Source organism: Trichosurus vulpecula, chromosome 3 (genome assembly GCF_011100635.1).
Source record: "Trichosurus vulpecula isolate mTriVul1 chromosome 3, mTriVul1.pri, whole genome shotgun sequence".
Lineage (NCBI taxonomy): Eukaryota > Metazoa > Chordata > Mammalia > Diprotodontia > Phalangeridae > Trichosurus > Trichosurus vulpecula.
In genome coordinates this window covers 406,613,035-406,639,527 of record NC_050575.1, presented here as the reverse complement: position 1 = coordinate 406,639,527, position 26,493 = coordinate 406,613,035, and the positions used below count along the sequence as shown (strand labels likewise).

Genomic DNA, 26,493 nt, shown 5'->3' with positions numbered 1-26,493 from the left:
GAGCTTAGGATTTTATCTCCTGAGTCATTTCACTTTTCACCCACCACAAAGACCTCCAACCCACCATGGGAAAAGGTAAGAGAATGGGTTAAAAAAGTAAAACCCAACAATGTATTGTTTTAAAAAAAACATTTGTGACATCAAGATTCATGTGGAGTTAAAATAATGGTTTGGAATACAATCTATTAGGCAATAGTTCTTAAGATTTGAAATTATGTTTTATACCTCAAAAACACTGAACTTGAGATCATAAATTCTATTTTCTGTTCCCCAATCTACTGTGATCTCACCAGTCACAGAAGTTTTGGAATGTCATTTAACCTCTCCAAGCCTCTGTTTCTATCAAGGGCATTGCTACTCTTTCAGTCACCTGTGTTTAGAATCTAGAAGTCAGCCTGGATTCTTCTCCAGCACTCACCACAACCAGTCAGTCACCTTCTTCTCCGCTTCATTCACAGCAATATTCTTCTTTCAAAATAGATACCACAGCCACCTTAGTCCGGGCCCTGATCCCCTATTTACTTCTCTATTACATCTTCTTCCTCTTTTGCCTCCCAATCCTCCTTCTCCTCTTCTTGTCCTCCTCCTCCTCCTTTTCCTTTCCCTCTTTTCAGAAAGTTACTTGACTCTTCTTCACTCTCAAACAAGCCCAAGCTCATACTGGATCAAGGGACAATTCTCGTTGATTCCTCCTCCCCAATGTTATCCATACATATTCCTTTCTCTCTCTTCACTCCGCAATAAACCTAGACCAGCTCTTCACTACTTCTTCTCTGGTCTATGACAATAGCCTTCTACAGCAGCAAGGTGGCACACTGGATGGAGCCTTGGCCTTGAAAGACTCATTTCAAATGCTGTCTCAGACACCAAGCTCTGTGACCCTAGGCAAGTCACTCAACTTCAATTTCTTTATCTATAGAGTGGAGATAATAAAAACACCTATATTCCAGAGTTATTGTGAGGAGATAATGTTTGCAAAGAACTTTGCAAACCTCAGAGTCATATAAAATGCCATCCTCCATCATCATCACTGTTTTGAGAGGCAACAAGGTAGTACAGAGGCTAGAGCCAAAGACCTGGATTCAGGAAGTCCTGAGGTTGAACCCAGTCTCAGACACTTACTAGCTGTGTTATTCTGGGTAAATCACTTCACTTTTTAAGCCTCAGTTTCCTTATCTGAAAAATAAGAGTAACAATAAGCCCCTACCTTCCAGGGGTGTTATGAAGCTAAAATAAGATATTTGTAAAAATAGTTTTATAAAACATCCAGACTTATATAAATGCTTTCTATCATCCTCCTGATCATCTAGATTAGGAGTCAGAATATCTGGGTTCTAGTCTCAGCTGTTCTAGTGAATACTCAAGTCATCTGAGCCAAATTATTTCCAGTCTCTGACAATCAATTTTCTTTTCTCTGAAATGGGGATGACCATAGCCATTCTGCTGGAATCTAAGGGTTATTGTAAAGCTCAAAGAAGGACCCTTTGAAAGTGCCATGCAGACATGTGGATTGTAGTCTTTGTTTTGAGAGTCTGAACTTGCTATCCACATGCTTTTATTTAAACCACCTTTGCATTACTAGGCCTTAGTTTCCCTATTAATTAAATGGGTCAGAACAGAGGTTCCATAAGGTCCCTCATACCTCTAAACATCATTCTGTCATGCTGTGATTATGAATTGCTTTAGTAATTTAACAATGAAGATCATTCTGTTTCTTTTCAAAAAAACGAAACCTAGAACATGGGTTACACTCCTACCCACCATCCACCTCCATGAGGGGGGTATTAATCCCTGAAGCTGGATGTTCCTTCCAGATCTAATTGAGGATACCTGAGGAAGAACTCATGTCATGAGCCCTGGAAGTACATTGGCTCTAAAACTGGAAGTCCCTGAACATTCTCTCACAGCCCATGTGCTTTGCATGTCCCCTCCCTCCAATCCCCCTACCACAAGCTAAGAACCCTAATCAGTGGGACCTTTCCTTCCCCAGCCTAAGAATCAGCACTGGACAGAGCACAGCATGGAGATGGTGTCCCTGGCTCAGTTCCTCTGCCTCTTGTTTCTTTGGCTCCCAGGTGAAGAAGGTGGCAGAGGAGCCAGGTGATCATAATGTGCTTTCATTATCATTTTAGACAACGGTAATAAATATTAGCTTGTACATATCATTTGCAGCACTGAAATATTCACATAAAATCGAGCGTATAATTCTCAAAGTTGAAAAATGACAATGCAATGGATTTGTTCCCTCTAAATGAAGATGCCAACATGGTCATTGTGGGACCCAGGCTTCAGCCTGCTGGAGAGAGAGCTACTCTAAGTACATATCCACATATGGTCCATCTCTGCTGACACTTGACATCTCCTTCCCCACATGGTCTAATTTGTGCAGTGACTTTGTCCTTTAAAATCACCATTCTTCACTATTTTCCTTGGTGCATGTGGGGTCTTTAGGGCAGCCTCTGACAGGTTTGGTTCAGTTCCCAAGTTCAACTCATTGACCTTTAAACTCCTTGTTCCCTTGGTGGCAGAGAGCATAGACTGTGATGAACTGTAATATTACAAATCAACAAATAAATATTTATTAAGCACCCCTGATGTGCCAAGGACTCTTCTAAGTGCTGAGGATACAAAAAAAGGCATAAGACTGTCCCTGCTCCCAAGGATGTCATAGCCAAATAGAGGAGATACGATGCAAGTAAGTATGACCCAAACTGCCATATGCAGGTAAATCAGACATAATTAAAAGAGAGAAGGAACTAGCAGTAAGGGGGATCAGGAAACACTTCCTGGAAAAGGTGGGGGTTTTGCTGCTACTTGAAGGAAGCCAGGTGGTAGAGATAAGGAGGGAGAAAATTCCAGGCACGTGGAATAGCCAGGGAAAATGACCAGAATGAGGAGATGAAGGGTCTCACTCCTGTAATAGCAAGGAGGCTAGTATCACTGAATCAGAGTATGTGGGGAGTAAGGTGGAAGAAGACTGGGAAAGGGGTTTTCTTCTTGTTTAGCCTCTTCCTATGTATCCTCCCTCTTCCTTTCCCCACCTCCCTCTCAAAGCAAGCGTTTTGAAACATACATTTTCTCTTAAGGGCTACTTGGGCTACATCCTAAAAATTTTGGTATTTTGCATTAATATTTAATGAATATATTAATATTTCATTAATAAATAATTAATAAATCAATTTATTTATCAATTGTTAAAATTAAATAGCTAATCATCAAAATTAAAAATACTTAAATAAAATTAATAATAAATAATTATTGATTAAATAAATAAATAATTGCTATATTAATATTTAATGAATATATAAATAATAGCATTTAATGAACTAATCTGTCATTTCTATAATTTGTTCCTTGACCAGTTCTTTAGAATTTAATTATTAAGTTTCCAATAGACTTTTAACTCTTTTCTATTGGCTCTTTTTTGTTGTCATTAAAAATTGCGTATAATAATTCTGGTTTTCTGAATTTGTGAAGGTTTTATGTCCCAATATCTTAGTAATTTTGGTTAAGGTTCCATACACAGATTAGAAATATATATTCTTTTTCAAACAAACATTCCATAATCAGCAGCAGTCAATCATACTAACTTTTCTAAAATTATATTGAGGTGATGACTTCTTTTTAATTTATTTTTTGGTTAGATTTATCTAGGGCAAAAAGCATTATATTACGGTAACCCACTGTTAAATTTTTACTGTCCATTTTTCTTTGTAATTCATTTAATTTTTCTTTTAAGTCTTCAGATATGATATGATTTAGTTCATATATTTTAAATATTGAAATTTATTCATTGTCTATGTTACCTTTCTGAAAAATGTAGCTTCTCCATTTATCTCTTTTAATTAAGTCTATTTTTGTTGTTTGCCTTGTCTGAAATCACAATCACTATACCTGGTTGGTTTGTTTTTTAATTTTTAGTTGAGGCATCATAGATTTTGCTCCAGACCCTTATTTTAAGTACATGGGAGTTTTTATATTTAAAAAGTTTCTTCTAAAAAAAAACCATACTGCTGGATACTTCTTTATAGTCACTTGTTATCCAATACCTTTATATGTGTGAGTTCATCTCATTCACATTCATTGTGATGAGTTAATTGTATATTCCTCTCCATCCTATTTTCTCATGCATTTCTTTCTCTGTGCACCTCACTCACCCTTTATTAAATGTTCTTATTGTTTCTTTCTTTCTTTTTAATCTCTTCTCTGCCCTTTCAACAAACTTAGAGTTTGGTTTGCTTATGACAATCCTTCCCTGAAACTATTCTCCTTATCTTCTTTATCCTCTTTGTGTTGAGACGAATGCCTTCCTACACCAAACTCTCTGTGTGTAATTATGTACTTTCTACCCTATTTTAAGAAGTTGACATAAAAGTGAAGCTTAAATGATGTCTGATCCCCTTATTCCTTCCATCTTTGTATATACTTCTATTTGTGCACCTCATCTACTGGAGATCCTGTGCCTCTCTCCCTTATTTAGCTCTAATATTTCCTTTCCCCTTCCATTTTCTATCTTCTTTTAGCACCATCAGAACAAACTATCACTCTTCTGTCTCATTGGAATACCTCTATGACCCCTAATGACATTTAGATTCTTGAACCACCCTTTTATCACTCCCACCATTAGAATGTAAATATTTCTTTGACACAAAGTCTCTTTTGATTGTTAACTTGGATTTACCTTTCAATTTTTCTCTTGATGTCTATATATTTATTTCAAATATCTTTTCTTCAGTTTTCTCATGACAAATGTTTGAAAGTCATTGATGTCATAGAATGCACTTTTTTTCCTTGGGGGATTATAGTGAATATTTCTTGGTAGGTCATTTATGGTAAGAGACCTTAATCTTTTACTTTTAGGATGTCTAGGTTCCTTGAAAGTGATGGCTGATAAATTTTGGACAATCCTGACTGTGGTTCCTCAATATTTGACTTCCTTCTTTCTGATTGCTTACTATAGAGCAATTTTCTTCCATGATTTCTGAAAAAAGATATCCAGGTTATTCTTTTGGTCATAGATTTCAGGTTGTATAATGATTCTTAAGTTATCTGCCCTTGCTCTTTTTTCCAGTTTAGTGATTTTTTATTAGACGTACATTTTAGTTTCTTCTAATTTCCTCAGTCTTTTGACTTTGTTTTAACAATGATGGAAATAGCTATCCTTTATATAGCACTTACTATGTTCCAGGCACTGTGCTAGCCAGTTTACAAATATTATCTCATTTGATTGTCACAACAACCCTAGGAGGTAGGTACTATTATGATTCCCGTTTTACAATTGAAGAACCTGAGGAAAATAGAGGTTAAGTGACTTGCCCAAGGTCACATGGCCAATAAGCATCTGTGGCTGGATTTGAACTCAGATGTTCCTGACTCCAGGTCCAGTCCTCTATACACTCCACAGCCCACTTGTCTAACTAATTTTAATTGTCTTTTGAAGTCATTGACTTTGGTTTGCTCAAATTTTGAGTGTTATTCAGATAACGTTCAGATTAAGCACTGTTGTATGCAGGTATATTTATATATAGAAGCATATATACACCAACATAATAAATACTTACACATTTTTATGTGTGTTTGTGCATTCACACACACATACATGTAAATTTATATGCCCTTCAGTCTCTCCCTCATAGGCTAACATATAAACCAGGGAAAATATGCTTTGGTCTTTGCCTCAGCATATTTTCTTTTAAGTGGATGAATTGCAGATTCATATATTGTGAATTTGAAATGTCTGGAGAGCAAGTCTCTGAGAGTCTGGGCCTTACTCTACAACAGGTTTTGCAACTAGCCCAAAATTCATCACCTACAGTACCCAGACCAGCATTAGCTGACAGGCAGACTTATTGCACAACAAGGCTATATTGGGATGAAAACTTGATGGCATCAATGTTATCTAGAAAATGTGCCTCCAGGAACTAAAATGGCATTGGGGACAGCATGTCTCCCAAAGTTGAGGGTGGTAATACTTGTAATTTTATTTTTCAATATCTGCTAAGTGAATAATCCCTTTGTAAAAGCTGATTGGGCAAATAGATGTTACAGTAGATAGAGTATAGGGCCTGGAGCCAGGACTCATCTCCATGAGTTCAAATTTGTTCTCATGCCCTCCCTAGCTATGTGACCCTGTGCAAGTGACTTAACCCTGTTTGTCTCAGTATCCATATCAGCATCCTCATCTTGATTAGTAAAATGAGCTGGAGAAGGAAATGGCAAACTACTCCAGTATCTTTGATAATGAAAACCCAAAACAGGGTCATGAAGAATTGGACACTGCTAAAAAATGACTGAACTATACCACCATTAAAAGAGCTCAGGGCTTGGAATATCATATTCTGGAAGACAGAAGAGCTAAAATCACAACCAAGAATAACCTACCCAGCAAAACTGAGTATAATACTTCAGGGGAAAGTGAATTGTTAATGACATGGAGGACTTGCAAGCATGCCTGCTGAAAAGAGCAGAGATGAACAGAAAATCTGACTTTCAAATGCAAGACTCAAAACAAGCATAAAAAGGTAAACATGGAAGAGTAACCATAAGAGACTCAATAAAGTTAAGCTTGTCACATTCCTGTATAGGAAGATGGCAATATAATTCCTAAGAATTTTATTATTGAAGGCACCTAAAAGGACTGCACATAAAAGGCGTGGGAATTAGTTGATTATATTTGGAGTGTTCTAAAAAATAGATGGGTGAAAAGATGGATGCACTGGAAGAAAGGGAAAGGAGAGAAAGAATTAGGAAAATCATCTCACATAAAAGAGGCATGCAACAAAGAGCTTTTATAGTGGAGGAGGAAATGGTAGGTGGGGGTGAGCAACACTTGAACTTCACTCTCATCTAAATTGGTTTGAAGAATGGGGGAAATATATATTTGTATATAAATATATATGTATATAGATATGTGTGTATATTTTATACACATATATGTATACAAATATATATGTATATATACACATACACATATACACACACATATATACATGCACACACTCAATTGCATATAGAAACTAATCTTACTCAACAGCAAAGTTAGAGGGGAAGGAGAAAAATAAAAAGGGAGGGGCTGTTAAAAAGGAGGGTGGATTAAGGGAAGCAGTGGGCAGAGATAAAACAAGCTTTACAAATGAGAGAGGATAAAATGAGATAATAGGGTAAACAGAAGAAAAATGTATGGAGAGAAATATCCAGTTAGTAAGAATAACTGTGAATATGAATGGGATGAATTCACTTATAAAATGGAAATGGATAGCAGAATGGATTAGAAACCAGAATCCAACAATATGTTGTTTACAAGAAATACACTTGAAACAGAAAGATACATAAAGTGCTAAGCTAAGGGACTGGGAACTGAATCTACTGTACTTCAAGTAAAGTAAAAAAAAAAAAGCAGGAGAAGCAATTATAAGCTCAAAGAAAGCCAAAGCAAAAATAGACCTAATTAAAAAGAGATAAGGAGGGAAATTACATCTTGCTAAAAAGAAAATCACAGACAATGAAATAATATCAATAAAAAACAGGTATGCATGAAACAGCTTGGCATTCAAATTCTTAAAGGAAAAGCTAAATCTATGAAGGAGGAAATAGAGAGTAAAATTATACTAGTGGGAGACCTCAACTTTCCCCTCTCAGAACAAGGGAAATATAAAGTAAATAAGAAATAAGATAAGGAAAAGAATAGAATTTTTAAAAAATTGGGTATGATAGACCTCTGGGAAAAATTGAGACAAGAAATGTGTATACCATTTTCTCAGTTGTACATACCACCTATACAAAAATTGACCATGTAGTAGGGCATAAAAACCTCACAATAATGCAGAGAAACAGAAATATTAAGGACACTCTTTTCAGACCATATTGCAGCAATAATTACATTCAGTAAAGCAAAGATCGAGAATTAATTGGAAACTAAGTAATTTACTTATAAAGAACAAGTGGGTCAAAGAAAAAATCACAGGAACAATAATTCCATTAAAGAGCATGACAACAAATAGACAAGATTCCAAAATTTGCAGCATGCAGTCAAAGCAAGACTTAGAGGAGATTTTAAATCTTTAAAGACATACATTAATAAAATGGAGAAAGAGTAGATCAATTAATTGGACATGCAACCTAATAATAGGAAAAGAACAAACTTATGATCCCCAATTAAACATCAAAATGGAAATTGTGGAAATCATATGAGAAATTAATAAAATTTAAAACTAAAAACCCTGGATCTTACAAAACTAGGAGTTGGTTTTATGAAGAAATCAACAAAATAGATAAACCACTGGGTAATATTATTAAGAAAACTGAAAGAAGAAAACCAAATTACCAGTATTAAAAATGAAAATGGGGAATGCCTCACTAATGAAGACTAAATCAAAGCAATTATTAGGAGGTATTTTGTGCAATTACACGACAAGAAAACAATTTATGTAAGATGGATAAATATTTGTGAAATGGTTCCGATTAACAGAAGAGGAAATAAAAGACTTAAATAACCTTATGTTATTAAAAGAGGGGAAGTAATAATGTTCAGTGAAGCAGGAAGGGCAGGCTATACTCCAGTAGTGAAGGGTTTTTAAATCTAATCAGTGTTGTTTATGTTTTACCCTAAGGGCAACAAGGTTAGCCACTGGACCTGTTATCAGAGGTTATTGGTTTCAGGTTTTTCTATGAATGTCTTAGATTATAATTTGGACCCTTTGGCAGCTTTGGTATTATTTATGCAGGATGTAAATGCCATGGTAGAATAGATTTCACAGGAAAATGGTAGAAGATTAGTCTTGACTGTAGAGCACATGCAGTTTTAACCTTGAGAACAGAGGAAGCAACTGCTCACTTACGCTGAAGCAGCTGAACTCCTGAGGAGGTTTTTGTTCAGGGCTGGAGCACTGTGAGAGGCCTTTCATCATTCTGCATACAGTAATAAACTCCAACATCTTCAGCCTCCACACTGCTGATGGTGAGAGTGTAATCTGTTCCAGACCCACTGCCACTGAACCGGGATGGGATCCCAGACTCCAGGTTGGATGTACCATAGATGAGTAACTTTGGAGACTGACCATGTTTCTGTTGGTACCATGCTAAATACTCGCTAATGTCTTGACTAGCGCTGCAGGAGATGGTGACTGTGTCTCCTGGAGTCACAGACAGGGAAGCTGGAGATTGGGTCATCACAATCTGTCCATTGGCATCTATAATGAAAAAGAAAACTCAAATGTCACCAACTGCTGACTAGATTTTTCACCATAAGACTTTTGAGTAGAACCAGCTAAACTAATTTTACTGGGACAGACATATTATACACTTAAAAAATAAGAATATTTTAAAACCCCAGACACAAGTTCCAAATTATCTGAAAGGAGAACCAACGTATGTGAATAATCCCATGGCAAACCCATGTGTTCACTTTCTCACCTGGAAGCCCAAGCAGAAGGAGGCAGAAGAATTGAGTTGGGGACACCATCTCCATACTGTGCTCTGTCCAGTGCTGATCGCTGGGCAAGAGAATAACAAGACCCTCTGATAAAGGTTCTGTGCAGTAGGAATAGCTTGGGGGTGGAGATAGGAGGGAGTATGCAAAGCAGGCTGGCCTTTTATGGGGAAAGGAGGATGTTTTGGGCTCCTAGGTGCAGAGCTAGTCTGTCTCCTGGGCTGACCACATAGGTAGTGTTTCTCTTACATTTTCCTTGAGAAAACAGACTATTCAACACAAACTTCTTCTCTCCAATTACACATTTCAAATGAGATTAGAATCCTTCCCTTCCTTCATTCCAGTCTCAGAGCAGGAGGTGTCCCTTCTCTAGGTTAATTCCAGCCTCTGCTTATGCCCTTAATTCATGCCCCTACACTTGACTCTACCATCTCCTCAAGCTCTCATCCTATAGTTCATCTTCAATTCATAGACTCCTAGAAAAAGCTTTCTACATTTACTGTGTTCACTTTTCTCACCTTCCATTGACTTCTTATTCCCTTTTAATCTGGCTTCTGATCATATCTCTCTGCTAGAACCTCTCTCTCCAACATCAGCAAAAATCAACTTATGCTTAAACCTGATGACCTGAATAATTCTCAATGCTTTCTGTAGTATTTGTTTCCTATGACCCTTCCTCTCCCCCCAGTCACCCACCCCATCCTTCTAGATACTTTCTCCTCCCTAGGTTTTCTTGACACTATTATGTCATGGTTCCCTTTTTTCTTCTTGCTTCACTGATAGTACTTCTCAGCATCCTACAAAGCTCATAATTCATGCACTCCCACCCTTTCTACCTCCACCCCCACTCCACATGCTATATAGATTTCTCCCAAGACTCTGTTATGCCCTTTCCCCATCTATCTCCTGTATTGACAAGTCTCGTCGATTCCATTTCCTTAATGTTCCCCATATGTCTTCCTTTCTTTCTATTCACATTACCAGTGCCCTGCTCCAGTTCCTCCATCACCCTTTGCCTGTTCTATTGCAAGCCATTGTTCTAGGCAGCCAGGTGGTTCAGTAGACAGAGCAAAAGTCTTGTTTCAGGTACATTAGTTCAAATCCTACCTCAGACACTTACTAGCTGTGTAACTCTTGGAAAGTCACTTAACCCCACTCAGCCTCAGTTCCCTCATTTGTAAAATGGAAACTAATAGGATTTGTCTCCTAACATTGTCATTAGAATAAAATGAGCTAATATTTGTAAATGCTTTGCAAACATTGAAGGGTTATGTGAGTGCTAGCTATCATTGTCGCTGTTCTTAATTTCTCCTCCACCTACTTTCTCTTCCTCTTTTTCTTTCACTTTATTGTTAGGCACAAGGATAGCTAGTGCGTGAATAGAACACTAGTCCTCTTGCAGTTAGGGAGCATGAGGGTGTGCTGAATTTCTCATCTCAGTTATGTCCTTGGGATGGTACAGTGTTGTGCTAAACATCTAGGCGTCACAGAATATAGAGCTCTGGACTTGAGCCAAGAAACTCTGAGACCTAATGCTGCCTCGGGCACTCTCTAGTTGGATCGCCATAAGGAAGTCGCTTAATCTCTCACCCTTGGTTTTCTTGTGTGTTAAAGAGCGATAATATTATCACCTATCTCACATGGTTGTTGTGACAATCAAATGAGGTGACATTTGTAAAGTACTTCAGAAACCTCAGAGTGCTGTATATACGTATATATATATATATATATGAATGCTGTGTGTATGTAATAGTAGTAGCAGTAGCAGTAATAGGAGTAGTTGTAAGGTGATGCCAAGGAAGCTAGAGTGCTGGACCAAATTTCAAGGAGACCTGAGTATAAATCCAATCTCAGACACTTACTAGTTGTGTGACTCTCAATAATTCACATAATCTGGTTCACCTCAGTTTCTTCATATGTAAAATGGAGATAATAGTAACCCCTACCACCTAAAATTTTTTAAGGATAAAATGAAATATTTTAAAAGTTTTTAAAAACCTAAACACCCTGTGCAAATGTTAGTTAGTATTATTATTGTCATTAACATCATTGCCATCATCAATATCATTATTATTCTCTCTTGGACTAATTGACAGAATAGCCGGGTTCCACTCTCAGCTTTTCCTCTTACTACCTCAATCATTTAGGCCAAATGATTGCATTTCTCAGAACATCAATTTCTTTTTCTCTACAGAGGAAACAGTAACATCGTCTCTGAGTATCCCACAGGGTTCTTGGGGAGCTCAGACAAAGACTAATGAAGTGCCAACACACAGCCCTCTTAATCTTCACTTTGAAGTTATCATACACTCTCTGGGTAACTTTGATTATCACTTGTCATCCAGGCTTAGTTGTCTTGTAATTAATAAAATGAGTGGGTTGGACCAGAGGTTCTTAAGTTCACTTGTACCTCTAATAATTATTGAATGATATCATGATTCTGAATTCTTTTAGTTGTTTAACAATGAAACTTATTTTTATTATTCTGGGCACTTTATTTCATGACAGAACCCAAGAGGTCTAGTTCTTCCATCATTCCCACCCACAGGAAGGGGAGGAATGTCCCTGAATCTGAATATTCCTCCCTGGTCTGAAAGAGGATACCTGGGGAGGAACTACCCATGTCATGAACCCAAGAGCTTTGTTGCTTCTAAAGCTGGAGGCTTCTGAAGAACTTCTCCCTTCAGTCCAGCTCCTTTGAAAGCCCCTCTCACCCCCATGAACAGAGCCCTCATCAGTACGGCAGGTCACTGCCTTCCCCAGAGATCAACACTGGACAGAACTACATGGAGATGAGGTCATTGGTTCCCAGCTGCAAGAGACACACATAGAGGTGCTTGGGTTCACCAACATGCTTTCATTACAATTTTAGACCATGACAATAATAAATGTTAACTTTTATATGGCACCTTAATGCTTGCAAAGCTTTATATATGTTATCTGATACATTGACTCTACTGCAATATCCACTTGAAATGGAGGATACAATACACAAAGGCAAATAATACCAACACAACTGGCTCTGAAGATAACTCATTGGGTATAGTCTGGTTAACATGGGAACATTTTTTTTCTTCTCAACGTTGATACCAACAGGGTCACTGTAGGGACCTAGTCTCCAGGCTTCCTGATTGTGTTTACAGAGAGAGAGGCATGATAAATACATATCCTCTTCTGGGTCATCTCTGCTTTGACACAATGACTTCTCCTGTCCCAGATGGCCTACTATGCGCAGGTAGCCCAGTGACTTCGTCCTTTATAGTCACCACTATTTGTTGTGTTTCCCCTACTGCACATGGAGTTGTCGGGGCCAATTCTCAAGTTCATCTCACTGGCCTTTGAACTACCTCTTCCTTTAACAGACTATGATGAAATGTAATATTATCAGTCAATAAAGAAACATTTGTTAAGTATCTTCTCAGTGCTGGGCACTGTTCTGAGCACAGGGCATACAAAGAAAGGTAAAAAGTGTCCCCATTCTCAAGGAGCTCACAGTCAAATGAAAGAGATACCAGGCAAACAGCTATGTACAAATGATGGATATACAGGATAACTTGGAGATAAAACAAAAGAAGGAAGACCCTCGAATTAAAGGGGATCAGGAAAGGCTTCCTTCTGCATTATGTGTACAGGAGGGAAGGCAGGAGATGGTGGCAATAATCCAGGGCTTTGGCTTGGCAGGGCAAGATCAATGATAGAGTAATGGGGCAAGGGGTTCAAGAGAACAGGACAGTGTAGATGGAAATCATTCATTAGGTGTCAAGATGCCAAAGTGAGCAGAGTGTATCTATTTCAGGGGTGATGGCCTAGGAAAGACCCAAGAGGCCAAGAGATTGGAGGTCATAGTAAGGATAAAGAAGAGTGTTTGTAGTTACAAGGCAGAGACATAGGTATAATGACAATAGACTGTGATCACCTCAGTGGATTTCAGAGTTTTTGAACATGGAGGCTTTGCATTGATAGGTGAGCAAGGGTATGACCATTTCTGTGTACAGCTGATGTGGGTTGGAGGTTTTTGTCATGTGAAATGAGCAAGGCAAGGACCTGAGAGGTAAGTGTTTTTGGGAGAGTACCAGTTGAAGTTCCTTGGCATGTAAGTGAATTGAGGAGGAGAAGAAGGCAGTGAGCCAGGTACTGAACTCATCAAGGAAGGATGAAGTGTCCTGGAAGTTGGTAGACAACAGCTACCAGCCTTTTGATTGGGTGGTAAATCTGGATTGAGAGAACTTAAAAGAAAGAGAGATTAGTGAGTGATGGAGGTAGAGAGAGCCCCTGAATGGTAGTGGGGAACTAGTATTCCAAATCTCCTCTCTCATTCAGAGATGGAGCAGTGAATGAGGAAAATTGCAGTGAAGGCTAGGAAGGCTGGATGGGGAGGCTGTCTTATCAGGAGGCACCCAGATCTCAGAGAAAGGTCATCGATGGAAGTTGTTCTGAGACTCCATCAATCCCAGAAGTCCACTTTTCTGAGTTCTTAGCCTGGTGACATATTCTTCATCTAAAGAAATGGTCAGAGAAGAGAGGACATTGAGGTTCTCATATTTATTTTGAAATCTTTTTCTTAGGAATTACAATGCCCTTTTACCGAGTGCTAAGCTTGTGGTCACAAAATTCTGTGCTTCTATTCGTTTGCTGGTCTTTTAAACTTCTCCCTATCGGTTCACTGTTGTTATTCCTATTTTAGAGATGTGGGATTGCTCCCTCTTTATACCAATACTTATTCCTTCCTGTTTCAGGAGCAGGTTTTTCACTCAGGCTCTTTCCTTCCACAGATTACCTTCTCCATGCTTGGATTCTCTCTCCTACAAAAGAATGTGAGATCTTCGATGTTGAGTAAATGATTCATAAACAGAGCATTTCTGATGGCCTGTCTCCAGTTCCTGTCCCTGGGGTTGCTCTAGCTCTTCTGTTTGGAGTGAGGTCAAAGGCAAGGTTCCCTCTGATTCTAGAATTTCATCTGGGCCGATCCCTGGACCTTTGATTTCTAAGAAGAAGAAAAATGTGATGAGAAGAGCCTTATGAGCCTTTTTGACCAAATTCTCATGTTTATGTTTAACATCCTGTGTGTGAGTATGCAAACAATGTACCTCCACACTTAGACTCTAAGATCCTTGAGATCACCTGGATGTCAGAGACCTCTGTAATACCTGACACAGGGCTGGGGAGAGGGAAGGTGCTCAATTCCTCTTCATAATGTCAGCTGCATACAGATGGAAAAAGGAACTGATGTAAATGTGAAGGGACAAATAAGGCTCAAATCATGAGCATCTTGGTAGCAGCTGCTCCCCTGAATCAGCTGTACTGGGTGGCACAGAGAGGTGTTTGTGGCAGGCTGTATCACTGTGAGAGGCCTAGTGTCACCCTATTGACAGTGATAAACCCCAGCCCCCTTAGCCTCCACACTTTTGATGGTCAAGGGGAAATCAAAGCCATATCCACTGCCACTGAACCAGGCAGGCACCCCATCATGGAAGGTGGAAACACATCTAAAGAGGAGCCTGGGAGACTGTCCTGGTTTCTGCTGATACCAGTGTATGTCATCATCAACACCCTGGCTGGCCTTGGTGGCTGTCTATCCTGGAGAAGCAAGCAGTGAGTCTGGAGCCTGTGTCAGCACAATGATTGCTCTGGACCTTGGCTAGTGGAAGAAAGCACCAAATGAAAAAATCCATTAGGAAGACCCACTCACTGTGCTCAGAGACAGACAGTGAGAGATGTTGCATTTGAAAGCTGGATCACTAACACTGGATTTAAGGCAGTGTCAGCCTCCAGGCTGTGCTAAATGTGTGTCTCTCAAATGGGATGGAGAGCAGCAGGAAGCACAGGGTGAGCCAGGGAGCCTGTGTTGTTGTGTTGCATCCTCCCAGGAGAGCACATCAGTCACCATAACTGTAATAGCAATTTAGATTTTAAGAGCTTTCCCGTTCATTAACAGACTGTGTGATCTGCTTACATCACAGGAAGCCTAAGTCACATGTGGTAGGAGGAGCTTGCTGAGATGAAATGGGAGTTGTCTCGCAGGAAATGCAGAGAGAGCATGTATGACACAATTGAGAGAGAGAGCAGACTGGTGGCTGTGATTGTTTTATGGGAAAGCCCCAGCAGGGTCAGATGATTTTGGGATGGTGAGGCACTATGTTGTGCTATTGAGTTTTAAGTTCCTTGCTGTTATGGTAAAGTGGGCTCACTGATTGTGGGAGCTGGTTCTCTGGTGTCCAAATAAATGTTTTACTTCTTCTACCTTCTTTATGGAGAGTCTTTCATATTTTGTGATACAGAACTACACAGGCATATTCATGATTATCATCGATGTTGTGTTTATTGCCTTGATGATACAATGACCAATGGAAAAGCCTCTTTCTAAACACTCAACTGCCCAGGGCCATGTCTTTGGGGACAAAACATGCAAATGTCAAGGGCTCAGGAGGTGTTGGCCATCCAAAAAGAAAAGAGCCCTGGTAGACTTCACAGACTAATGAGTGGGGAGGAGGGACTTTTTTGAGACCTTAAATATATACATATGGGCATCATATATGGGATATCCCAAAAGACTTAGTGCACTTTAAAGCTTTTAAGGACAAAAACCTGCACTAATATTTTGGGACCCCCTGTATTTTGATTCATAAAGGATCTTAGAGGTCATTCAGTGCAACCCTCTTTGGTCCCCTCCTCATTTTACAAATGAAAAGTGTTAGAACCCAAACAGTGGAGGGTCTGAGAAATGCACCCACTCCCTACTTCTTTGGGGAAACACTCTCCTCTGCTTGGTACCCCCACATTCAGTTCCACCTGAAGGACAGTCTGGAGGGAACTTGGCCCCTCATGCAAAGTGGTCAGATACTATTTCTCACCCTCTTTGACCAGGTGAGCACTCAAAGGTCGTGAACTCTAGTAGGGACAGGGAGGCAGCTGGAGGTGATTCCACTTGGACTAGAACCATCAGCAGTCTCCCCTCCACACTGACCCTTTCTCCCAGCTCAGCTTCAGTTACCTCCCTCAGTCAAAACAAATAACTAAAATTCGTGGGGAACTAAGGAGAATGCACAGGAATGAGTGGTCCAGGAAATGTTCGAAGAGAAATTAGAAGAGGTTCTGTCATTTTACCAGGGTTAGAGGAGGATGGGAAGGAGCTGAAGGAATGCTTCATGGAGAAAGTGGAGGCACCCAGCATGATACCTCCTCATACTCTTGTGAGTAAACTCCCAAAATTAATCTAATTGAACCTAATGAAACCTATTAACAACCAAGATGGCATGGGCCCCTCTTTCTCTGGTATCTCAGTATGCTCTCAGAGGGTATACCACCCTACAATTGGCACAATTAGGGCTGAACAGATCTGCCACCTTACACTTATCTCAAAACAGACCCGATTCTAGTCAGTGACTTATTGTCTCCATGGTCATTTGATTGAATACAGACAACTGGGGGGAGTGAGACATCTCCTTTTTTGCCCATGTGGATTTTACTTTTATTTTTTTTCAAGATTAACTTATTTTTAATTTTCAACATTCATTTCCACAAGATTTTGAACTACAAATTTTCTCCCCCTCTCTCCCCTCCTCTTCACCTCAACATGGCATATATTCTGATTGCCCCTTTCCCCAGTGTATCCTCCCTTCTATCACCCCACTCCCCCTCCCGTATTCTCTTCCTCCTTACTTTTTTGTAGGGCAAGATAGATTTCTATACCCCATTGCCTGTATATCTAATTTGCCAGTTGCATGTAAAAATAGTTTTTAACATTTGTTTTTAGAACTTTGAGTTCCTAATTACTCTCTTTCCCTCCCCATGGGAAGACAAACAATTCAGCATAGATTATACATATACCATTATGCAAAACACTTCCATAATAATCATGTTGTGAAAGACTAACTATATTTCCCTCCATCCTATCCCATCCCTCATTTATTCAGTTTTCTTCTTTGACCCTGTCACTTTTCAAAAGTGTTTGCTTCTGACTATCCCCTTTCCCCATTATGTCCTCCCTTCTATCATCCCCCTCCTTTTATCCCCTTTCCCCATACTTTCCTGTAAGATAAGATACCCAATTGAGTGTGTATATTATCACTCCTTAAGCCAAATTTGATGAGAATATGGTTCACTCATTCCCTTTCACCTACCTCTACTGGCCTGTGCTCTGATCTGTGAGTGACCTCAAGCACTCTTTTCTGCCTTGGAACTGCTAGGAGGACTCCCTCTCCACAGCTACTGCAAGCTCTGCCACACCAGCACTCCTCCTCACCCCAAGACCTGCAACTAGGACTGTGACCCAGATCCAAGCAGGGCAAAGCAAGTGAATCCTGCCTCTGTACTAGCAAAGAGATCCCTGCACTCCTGCTCTGATTATCTGCTTGATTCTCCCCACCATCTGTGGGCCTCGAGCTCTGGAAGCAGCAGCTGCTACTGCTGCTGCCGCAGTAGAACACAACAATGTGTTGCTTTAAAAAAACATATGAGATACATTATGATTTTTCTGGAGTGAAAATAATGTTGTACCAAAATCTATTAGGCATTACTTCTTAAAATTTGAAATTGGGTCTTATACTTCAAAAATGCTAAACTTCAGACCATAAATTTTGACTTTACTTCTTCCATTTGCTGTTATCTCACCAGCCACTGAGGCTTTGGTAAGTCATTTAACCTCTCTGAGCCTCAGTTTCTATCAAGGGCACTACTATTCTTTCAGTCACCCAAGTCTGCAATCTGGGATTCATCCTGGACTCTTCCCTCTCCCTTCTATACCTAGTGAGTTGCCACCTTCTCAACTTCATTCACAGCAATATTTTTCTTTTTCAATAGACACCACAGACAACCTAGTCCAGGGCCTGATCTTCTCTTTCCTTTTCTAGTACAATGTCTTCATCCTCCTCTTCTGCCTCCTTTACCTCTGTCTTCTTCCCTTCATCCTTTTTTCCTACTGTTCTTGTCCTCCTCTTCTTGTCATCCTCCTCCTTTTCCTCTCCTTGTCTTCCTCCTTCTCTTCTTTCTCCTTCTCCTTTTTCTTTTCCCCTGTCAAAACGTTACTTGACTCTTTACTCTCAGACATCCCCCATGCTCATACTGGATCAAGTGCCAATTCTTGTTGATTCCTCCTCCTCAATGTTGTCCATACATGTCCCCTACTCACACTACAATAAACCTAGACCAGCTCTTCACTACTTCTTGTATAGTCTATGACAATGGCCCCATACTGGCAGCTAGGTGGGTATAACAACAATCTGCTAGTAGCTACTGTGGCTGTGTAAGACCAGCAGTAAGCAGCACACAGAAGGCTTCTACCACAGGTTCTTTTAATCTGCTTTACTAAGGAAAGTAACTTTAAGGGGTTAACAATCTCACTTTAATCACACATATGTATGCAACTCACTTAGCTCAGGAGGAAAAGCCAGCAACCTGTACTTCAAAACAAATACAAACAAATTGCAAACATACATTATAAACAGACCAAATACAAACCAACATCTGGGTTAGCAAAGCTGGGAGGCAGTTACAACGGCTTGCCCAGAGTGACATGCCACACTTCTAGTGGGCTAGAGCCTCCAAACAAAACATCTGGGTTTCTTCAAAGCCAAGGAGCTCTTAACAATGGCTGCCCAGAGTCCCCACATCAACACTCCTCCAGTGAGTGAGAGCCCCAAGGGAAAACACAAACCTTTGAGTTTATATATCCTGTTCAGGGTCAGAAGGTGTCCCAACATGGCACTCAAACCCAGGAGCTTCTGGTGTCACAAATATGTGACTCAAATCCGTGTAAACTAGGCTTTCCCTTGAGGCAAGAAGGTCATCAAAGACTCCTGATTTGATCAAAGAAACAAAGGCCAGACTCTTCAAGGGCACTTGATTAAATAACTGCTAAAAGAAAAAACAGTAAAAGAAAGTCCCTCCTTAATTACTGATGCAGTGGTACATTGGAAGAGCCTTAGCCTTGAAAGATTCTAAGTTCCAGTGCTTTCTCAGACACTAAATACTGTGACCTTATGCAAGTCAGAGTGGATTAGAAACCAAAATCCAATAATATGTTGATGAAAAGAAACACACTTGAAACAGAAGGATACATAAAGAGTTAAAATAAGGGACTGGAACTGAATCTATTATACCACAGCTTAAAAAAAGGCAGGGGTAGCAAATATAAGCTCAAAGAGAGCCAGAGTAAAAATAGATCTCATTAAAAGGGAGAAGCAGGGAAATTATATCCTGCTGAAAAGAAACACATAGAAAATGAAATAGTATCAATATCAAACATATATATATGTGTGTGTGTGTGTGTGTGTGTGTATACATATATACATATATATGTATATATATGTACCAAGTAGCAGAGCATTGAAATTCTTAAAGGAAAAGTTAAATTAATTACAGCAGGAAACAGACAGTAAAATTATAGTAGTGGGGGACCTCCACTTTCCCCTCTTAGAACTAGATTGATATAAAATAAATGAGAAGAAAAGTTAAGGAAAGGAATAGAATTTTTTAAAGTTAGCTGTAATAGGTCTCTGGGAAAAACTGAAATGAGACGTGTGTATACCCTTTTCTCATGCATAGCACCTATACAAAAATTGACCATATATTAGGGCATTAAAACCTCACAAAAATGCAGAGAAACAGAAATATTAAGGATACTCTTTTCAGACCATATTGCAACAATAATTACATTCAATAAAGCAAAGACTGAAAATCAATTGGAAACTAAGTAACTTACTCATAAACAATGAGTGGGTCAAAGAAAAAAATCACAGAAACAGTAATTCCATTAGAGAGCATGACAACAAATAGACAAGGTTCCAAAATTTGTGGCGTGCACTCAAAGCAAGACTTAGGGGAAATTTTAAATCTCTAAACACGTACATTAATAAAATGGAGGAATAGCAGATTAATGAATTGGGTATCCAACTAAAAAGTTAGGAAGAGAAAAAATTTAAAATCCCCATTTAAACACCAAAATGGAAATCCTGGAAATCACATGAGAACTCTTTGTGACTCCAGTTGGGGTTTTCTTGGCAAACATACTGGAGTGGTTTGCCATTTACTTCTCTAGGTCATTTTGCAGATGAGAAAACTGAGGCAAAGAGGGTTAAGTGACTTGCCCAAGGTCACATGGTTAGTAAGTGTCTGAATCTAGATTTGAACATAGGTCTTCCTGACTCCAGATCCAACCCTCTATCTATACGCTGGACCACATAGCTGCCTGACAGAGTCTTTACTTATTTCTTTTCTGTCCTTTACCTTTAAGTTGGTGAAGATGATGGCGCCATTTGGACCACTTGTCCAAGTCAGTTAGTTCTGATTGAAGAGGGTAATAGAAAGGAAGTGAGGGGACCCAGGGCTTGTTGCAGCTCCATTAGTAATTAACTGGATGACTTTAGTTAGCTCACATGCATCTTTGAGCCAGTTTCTTCATTTAGAAAATGAATGACTTGCTATTGGACAGATGACAAGATGGAGACAGGCAGAGCAGCACAAATCCAAGGATATTTAGAAAAGATTAGCAGAGATCAGCAAACGGGTGAACAAGATGGTGAGGAAAGGGGAAGAGGAGAAAATAAAGGGCAAATGTTTCACCAGTGTCTGAATCCAACATAGCTCCCCTGGACACTAGGGGGTGCAAAGTTCACTGAGTGCAAGGCCTGGAGTTGACATGAGTTCAAATGTGACCTCAGATATTTACTAGCTGTGGGACTCTGGACAAATCACTTAGAGTCTGCCTGCCTCAGTTACCTCATCTGCAAAATGGGGATCATTATAGCCCCTGTTTCATAGGGTTGTTGTAAGGAGCAAATGAGATAATATCTGTAAAGTGGTTAAACACAGGGCCTGGCACACAGTAGGCACTTAATAAATGTTTGTCTCCTTCTTCCTTTCCTTGGATTCCCTCCAAATTCCCTGCCTGAAGGGAGCTAGAGGCAAGTTCTGCACCTAAATGGCCCCAAGCTGTGCCTGGGCAGTGACTTTTGATCTCCAGGGAAGGAAGGGCTCAGCACTGAAGGTTTACAACTCCTTGTGGGGGAAGAAGCAGAGAGGGAGACTCAGTCAGAAGCCAGCCTGAATCCCACTGTCTCTCCTCTATCTGTGAGTTTATCCCATTCACATTTTTTTTGATGATAGCTAAATGTGTCTTTCTCACCATCCTATTTTCTTGTGCATTTTCTTCTCTGTATTCCCTGCTCCTTCTTTAATAAACATTTTTCCTTCTTTCTTTCTTTCTTTCTTTCTTTCTTTCTTTCTTTCTTTCTCTCTTTCTTGCCTTGTAATATCCTCATCTCTATTCGCTTGACAAACCTAAGGCTTGATTTGTTTATGACAATCCCTCCCCGAACTTACTCTCCTCCTTAAACACCCTTCATTCTCCTCCTGTTCCTACCTATGTCCCTGTTGAGATGAATGCATTCTTACACCAAACTCTCTGTGTCTATTTATGTTGTTTCTTCCCTATTTTAGGAAGTTGAGATAAAGGTGAAGCTCAAGTGATGTCTACTCCCCCATTCCTTCTGTCTTTCTTTATATTTCTACTTGTGCACCTCAACTACTGGAGATCTTGTGCATCTGTACTCTGTTTATCTCTAATGTACCCTTTGCCCTTCCATTTTCTATCATCTTTCAACCCCATCAGAACATACACTGTAACTCTTCTGTCTCATTGGAGTACCTCTATGACCCTTTATGACATTAGGATTCCTAAACCACCTTTTTATCACTCCCTGCATTTGAATGTAAACATTTCTTTGATACAAAGTCCCATTTGCTTGTTAACTTACAATTTACCTCTTCATTTTTCTCTTGATGCCCATGTATTTATTTCAAATTTCCTTTCTGCTTCAGTTTTCTCATCAGAAATGTTGAAAGTCATCTATGTAATAGAAAATACCTTTTTTCCTTGTAGGATTATACTGAGCTCTTCTGGTTAAGTTAGTGGTTATAGACATTATTCTTTTGTCTTTTGGATGTCTAGGTTCCTTGAAGGTGATGGCTGGGAATTTTCAGCTATCATGACTGTGGCTCCTCCATCTATGGCTTCTTTCTTTCTGACTTCTTGCTCTAGGACAATTTTCTTTAATGATTGGTTGAAACAAGATATCCGGTTTCTTCTTTTGGTCTTCTATTTCAGGCTATACAGTGATGCTTAAGCCCTTGGGTTTTTTCCAGGTTAGTAGTCTTTGATTAGATACACATTTTATTTTCTTCTCATTCCCTCGGTCTTTTGACTGTTTTTTTAAAATAATAATCGCAATAGTTATCCTTTCCATAGCACTTACTACATGGCACACACTCTGCTAAGCAGTTTACATATATCTCTCATTTGATCCTCACAACAACCCTTGGAGGTAGATACTGTATATGATCGCCCATCTTACAGTTGAGGAACCTAAAGAAAATAGAGGTTAAGTGACATGTTGAATGGCAAGCAGCTGGAGTGTCTGAGTTGGATTTGAACTCAGATCTTCCTGACTCCAGGACCCATGCTCCATACATTCCACAACCTAGCTGCCTAATTGACTTTAATTCTCCTTTTAAGTAATTAATTTCTGTTTGCTCAAATGTTTAGTGTTATTCAGATAACTTTCAGATTAAACACTGGTGTGTGGGATATAATTGTATACATAAACACACATGTATACATGCAAATAATATACACACACTTACATATATGTTTTGGTACCCATACACACATATACATCTAAATTTATATACCCTTGGGTCTCTCCCTCATAGGTTAACATGTGAACCCTGGAAAATGGGCTTTTATAGCATTTTTTCCTTTGGTTTAGGTAGATGAATTGCAAGTTCACATATTGTGAGTTTGAAATGTCTGAAGAGCAAATTGCTGCGAGTCTGGGCCTTGATCCACAACGGGTTTGGCAGATAGCCTAAAATGCATCACCTACAGTACACAGACTAGCATTAGCTGACAGGAAGACTTATTTGATAACTATGCTATATTTGTTTTTCTTTATTTTGACATTTGAAAATTTTATTATAGCTTCAAAATAGTAGTTGATTTGATTCCACAAAGAAAATACATTTTTATGTTTTCTTTATGGACAAAGGAAAAAATAAAATAGAATCCCATTGTTAATATAAGATCTATACATTGAAAAAATAAATGTGTAAATAACATTTCAACTCTAATATCCTGATTTTAACATTTAAGATCTTATGTAAGACCTAGTGTTTAATTTGTACAAGCAAAGTAACAGATACATCTTATCAATTTACAATGTTTGATTTACGCTGTAAAAACATATGACTTTTTTCTTTTAAAACCAGTTTTGGCAACTTCAATATTTAGAGTTCTCAGTCATTTCATATGTCTTCTTTCAAGCTTTTTCCTATTATTAAATTTTAGCTCTTTGCAGATGGGCATCCGGACCTTTTTTCCTGGTCCTTATAGGAAGGATATCTGTAATCCAGTAACGAAAAAGAGTGTCAATTTCTTTTGCATAGTCAGGAGGCATCATGCATTCTTCTTGGAACTATTCTAAAGCACTCTTCAATCTTTCAGTATCTTATAAAAGTACCAGAGTTTTCATCTGGTCAAAAGTATAATATCTGAGGAAGCTATGCGATGAAATTCAAGATGTTTAAAAACCTCCTGGATAGTTTCCAAACAGTCAGCTGAACCAGAAGATTTAAAATTACTGTCAGAGAAATAAATTTCTTGTGTTGCCTGCAAGAAGTCTAGGATGCCAACTGCCTTGTCACTGGTATCTTTAAAATCTTCTCTTTCCCTGTTGCTCTCAGGCTGGTAAGTAAAACTGATGCCAGTGGCTTTTGTCAGTAGGCCAGCTGCTCTTCTCCTTTCCTTCTGCTGTTTCTTTTTCAGTTTCTTTTTTTTATTTTTGCTTATTTGTGGACCATCTGTATGCTATGCCTGTAGTTTTTCTTGTAAATGGCTCTCATCCTTCTCAAATTCTATTTGTTCTACATGAATATTATGAGAATTTTGCAAAATGTTCTTCAGTTCTGCTTTCTTCTTCTTCTCTTTGGTGGCTCTTGAGGATTCTCTTCTTCTGTGTCATCAGTGCTATCAGATTTTTCTGATTTTCTGCTGTTGGTGAATTCTGGAGAACATGGAGCATATCCATCAGGAGGTGAGCTTACTGTGTACATTGTTTTCCTAGGATGGAGCTTATTTTCATCATCTGCTGAAGGCTGGACTTTTCTTAGTTCTACTTTGGGTTTTGAAGGAGAAGTCTCTGCTTTAGACAGACGTTGTTGATTTGGAACAGAAGGATAGAGTCTCTTCAGCACTTTTTCAATAAACATTGATGAGTGCCTAGGGCTTTTGTGGCAAGAACTTTCCTTTCTGGGTCTTCAATATCTGTTTTTGTAGCACCTTCAGGAACAGGTATCAGGCTGCATATGCATGTTGCTTCCCAGAATGATGGCTGAGAACATGAGAATGGAAGCACACAACTAAAAGAACAAATTTAAAATCCCAATTAAACACCAAAATGGAAATCTGAGAAATCACGGAATAAATTAATACAATTTTTAAAAAACTATGGGCCTTATAAAACTAGAAGCTAGTTTTATGAAGAAACCAACAAAATAGCTAAACCATTGGGTAATTTGATTAAGAAAAAAGAAAGAACACCAAATTGCCATTATCACAGATGAAAAGGAGGATGCATCACCAATGAAAATGAAATTAAAGCAATTATTGGGAATAATTTTGCTCCTTTATATGCCAGCAAAACCCACAATGTGAAATGCATAAATATTTACAAAATTGCCCAGATTAACACAAGAGGAAATAAAATACTTGAGTAACTTTATGTTAGAAAAAGGGGGGAAGTAATGTTCAGTGAGGCAGGAAGGACAGGCTACACCCCAGGAGTGAAGGGTTGATAACCTAAAAAGTGTTGTTTATGTTTTACCCACTGGAGCTGTTGTCAGAGGTTAGGGGTTATACTTTTTTTCATGAATGATATAGACACTTTGCCTAGCTTTGTTAATATTTATGCAGGATGTATATGTCAAGATAGGATGGGCTTTGTAGGAGGATGAGGTGAGATGAATTTTGATCAGAGAGCACAGCCTGTTTGGACCTAGCAACTAGAGGAAGCCATTGCTCCCCTGTGCTAAACCAGCTGAACTGCCTGAGGAAGTTTTTGTGCAGGGCTGGAGCACTGTGTGAGGTAGGTTATCATTCTGCATACAGTAATAAACGCCAGCATCTTCAACCTCCACATTGCTGATGGTGAGAGTGTAATCTGTTCCAGACCCACTGCCACTGAACCGGGATGGGATCCCCGAGTACCGGTTGGATGTGTAATAGATAAGTGACTTTGGAGACTGACCATGTTTCTGCTGGTGCCATTGTAAATACTTGCTAATGTCTTGACTAGCCCTGCAGGAGATGGTGACTGTGTCTCCTGGAGTCACAGACAGGGAAGTTGGGGATTGGGTCATCACAATCCGTCCATTGGCATCTATAATGAAAAAGAAAAACTCAAAAGTCAAACTGTTGACTAGATTTTTCACCAGATAAGACTTTTGAATAGATCCAGCTAGACTAGTTTTACTGAGACAGACACTAAATGAGACAATACACTAAAAAAAGAGTATATTTAAAAACCTCAGAAACAGGTTCCCAATTATCTCAAAGGAGAACCAAAGCATGTGAATAATCCCATGGCACCCCGACGTGTATCCATCCTCACCTGGAAGTCCAAGCAGGAGGAGACAGAAGAACTGAGCTGGGGATACCATCTCCACGCTGTGCTCTGTCCAGTGCTGATCCCTGGGCAAGAGAATAACAAGACCCTCTGATAAAGGTTCTGTGCAGTAGGAATAGGTTGGAGGTGGAGATAGAGGAGAATATGCAAAGCAGCCTGGTCTTTTAAATGGTCTGGGATTCCAGGTGCAGAGCTAGTTTGTCTCCACGGCTGACCACATAGAAAGTACTCCCTTACATGTCCCTTGAGAAAACAGACTATTCATCACAACCTTCTTCTCCCCAATTACATATTTCAAATGACATTAGAATCCTTCCCCTCCTTCATTCCACTCTCGGAGCAGGCAGTGTCCTTTCTCTAGGTCAATTCCAGCTTCTACTTATGCCCTTA

The 26,493-nt window shown here is 39.2% G+C and overlaps 1 gene segment (V, D, J or C); it reads right to left on the bottom strand.

Moving 5' to 3' along the window:
* Positions 1-8,871: 8,871 nt before the first annotated feature.
* Positions 8,872-26,161, bottom strand: LOC118842740. The segment is given in 2 exon segments: positions 8,872-9,188; positions 26,089-26,161. Coding segments are annotated over 2 exon segments (366 nt in total).
* Between the last annotated feature and the right edge of the window lie 332 nt (positions 26,162-26,493).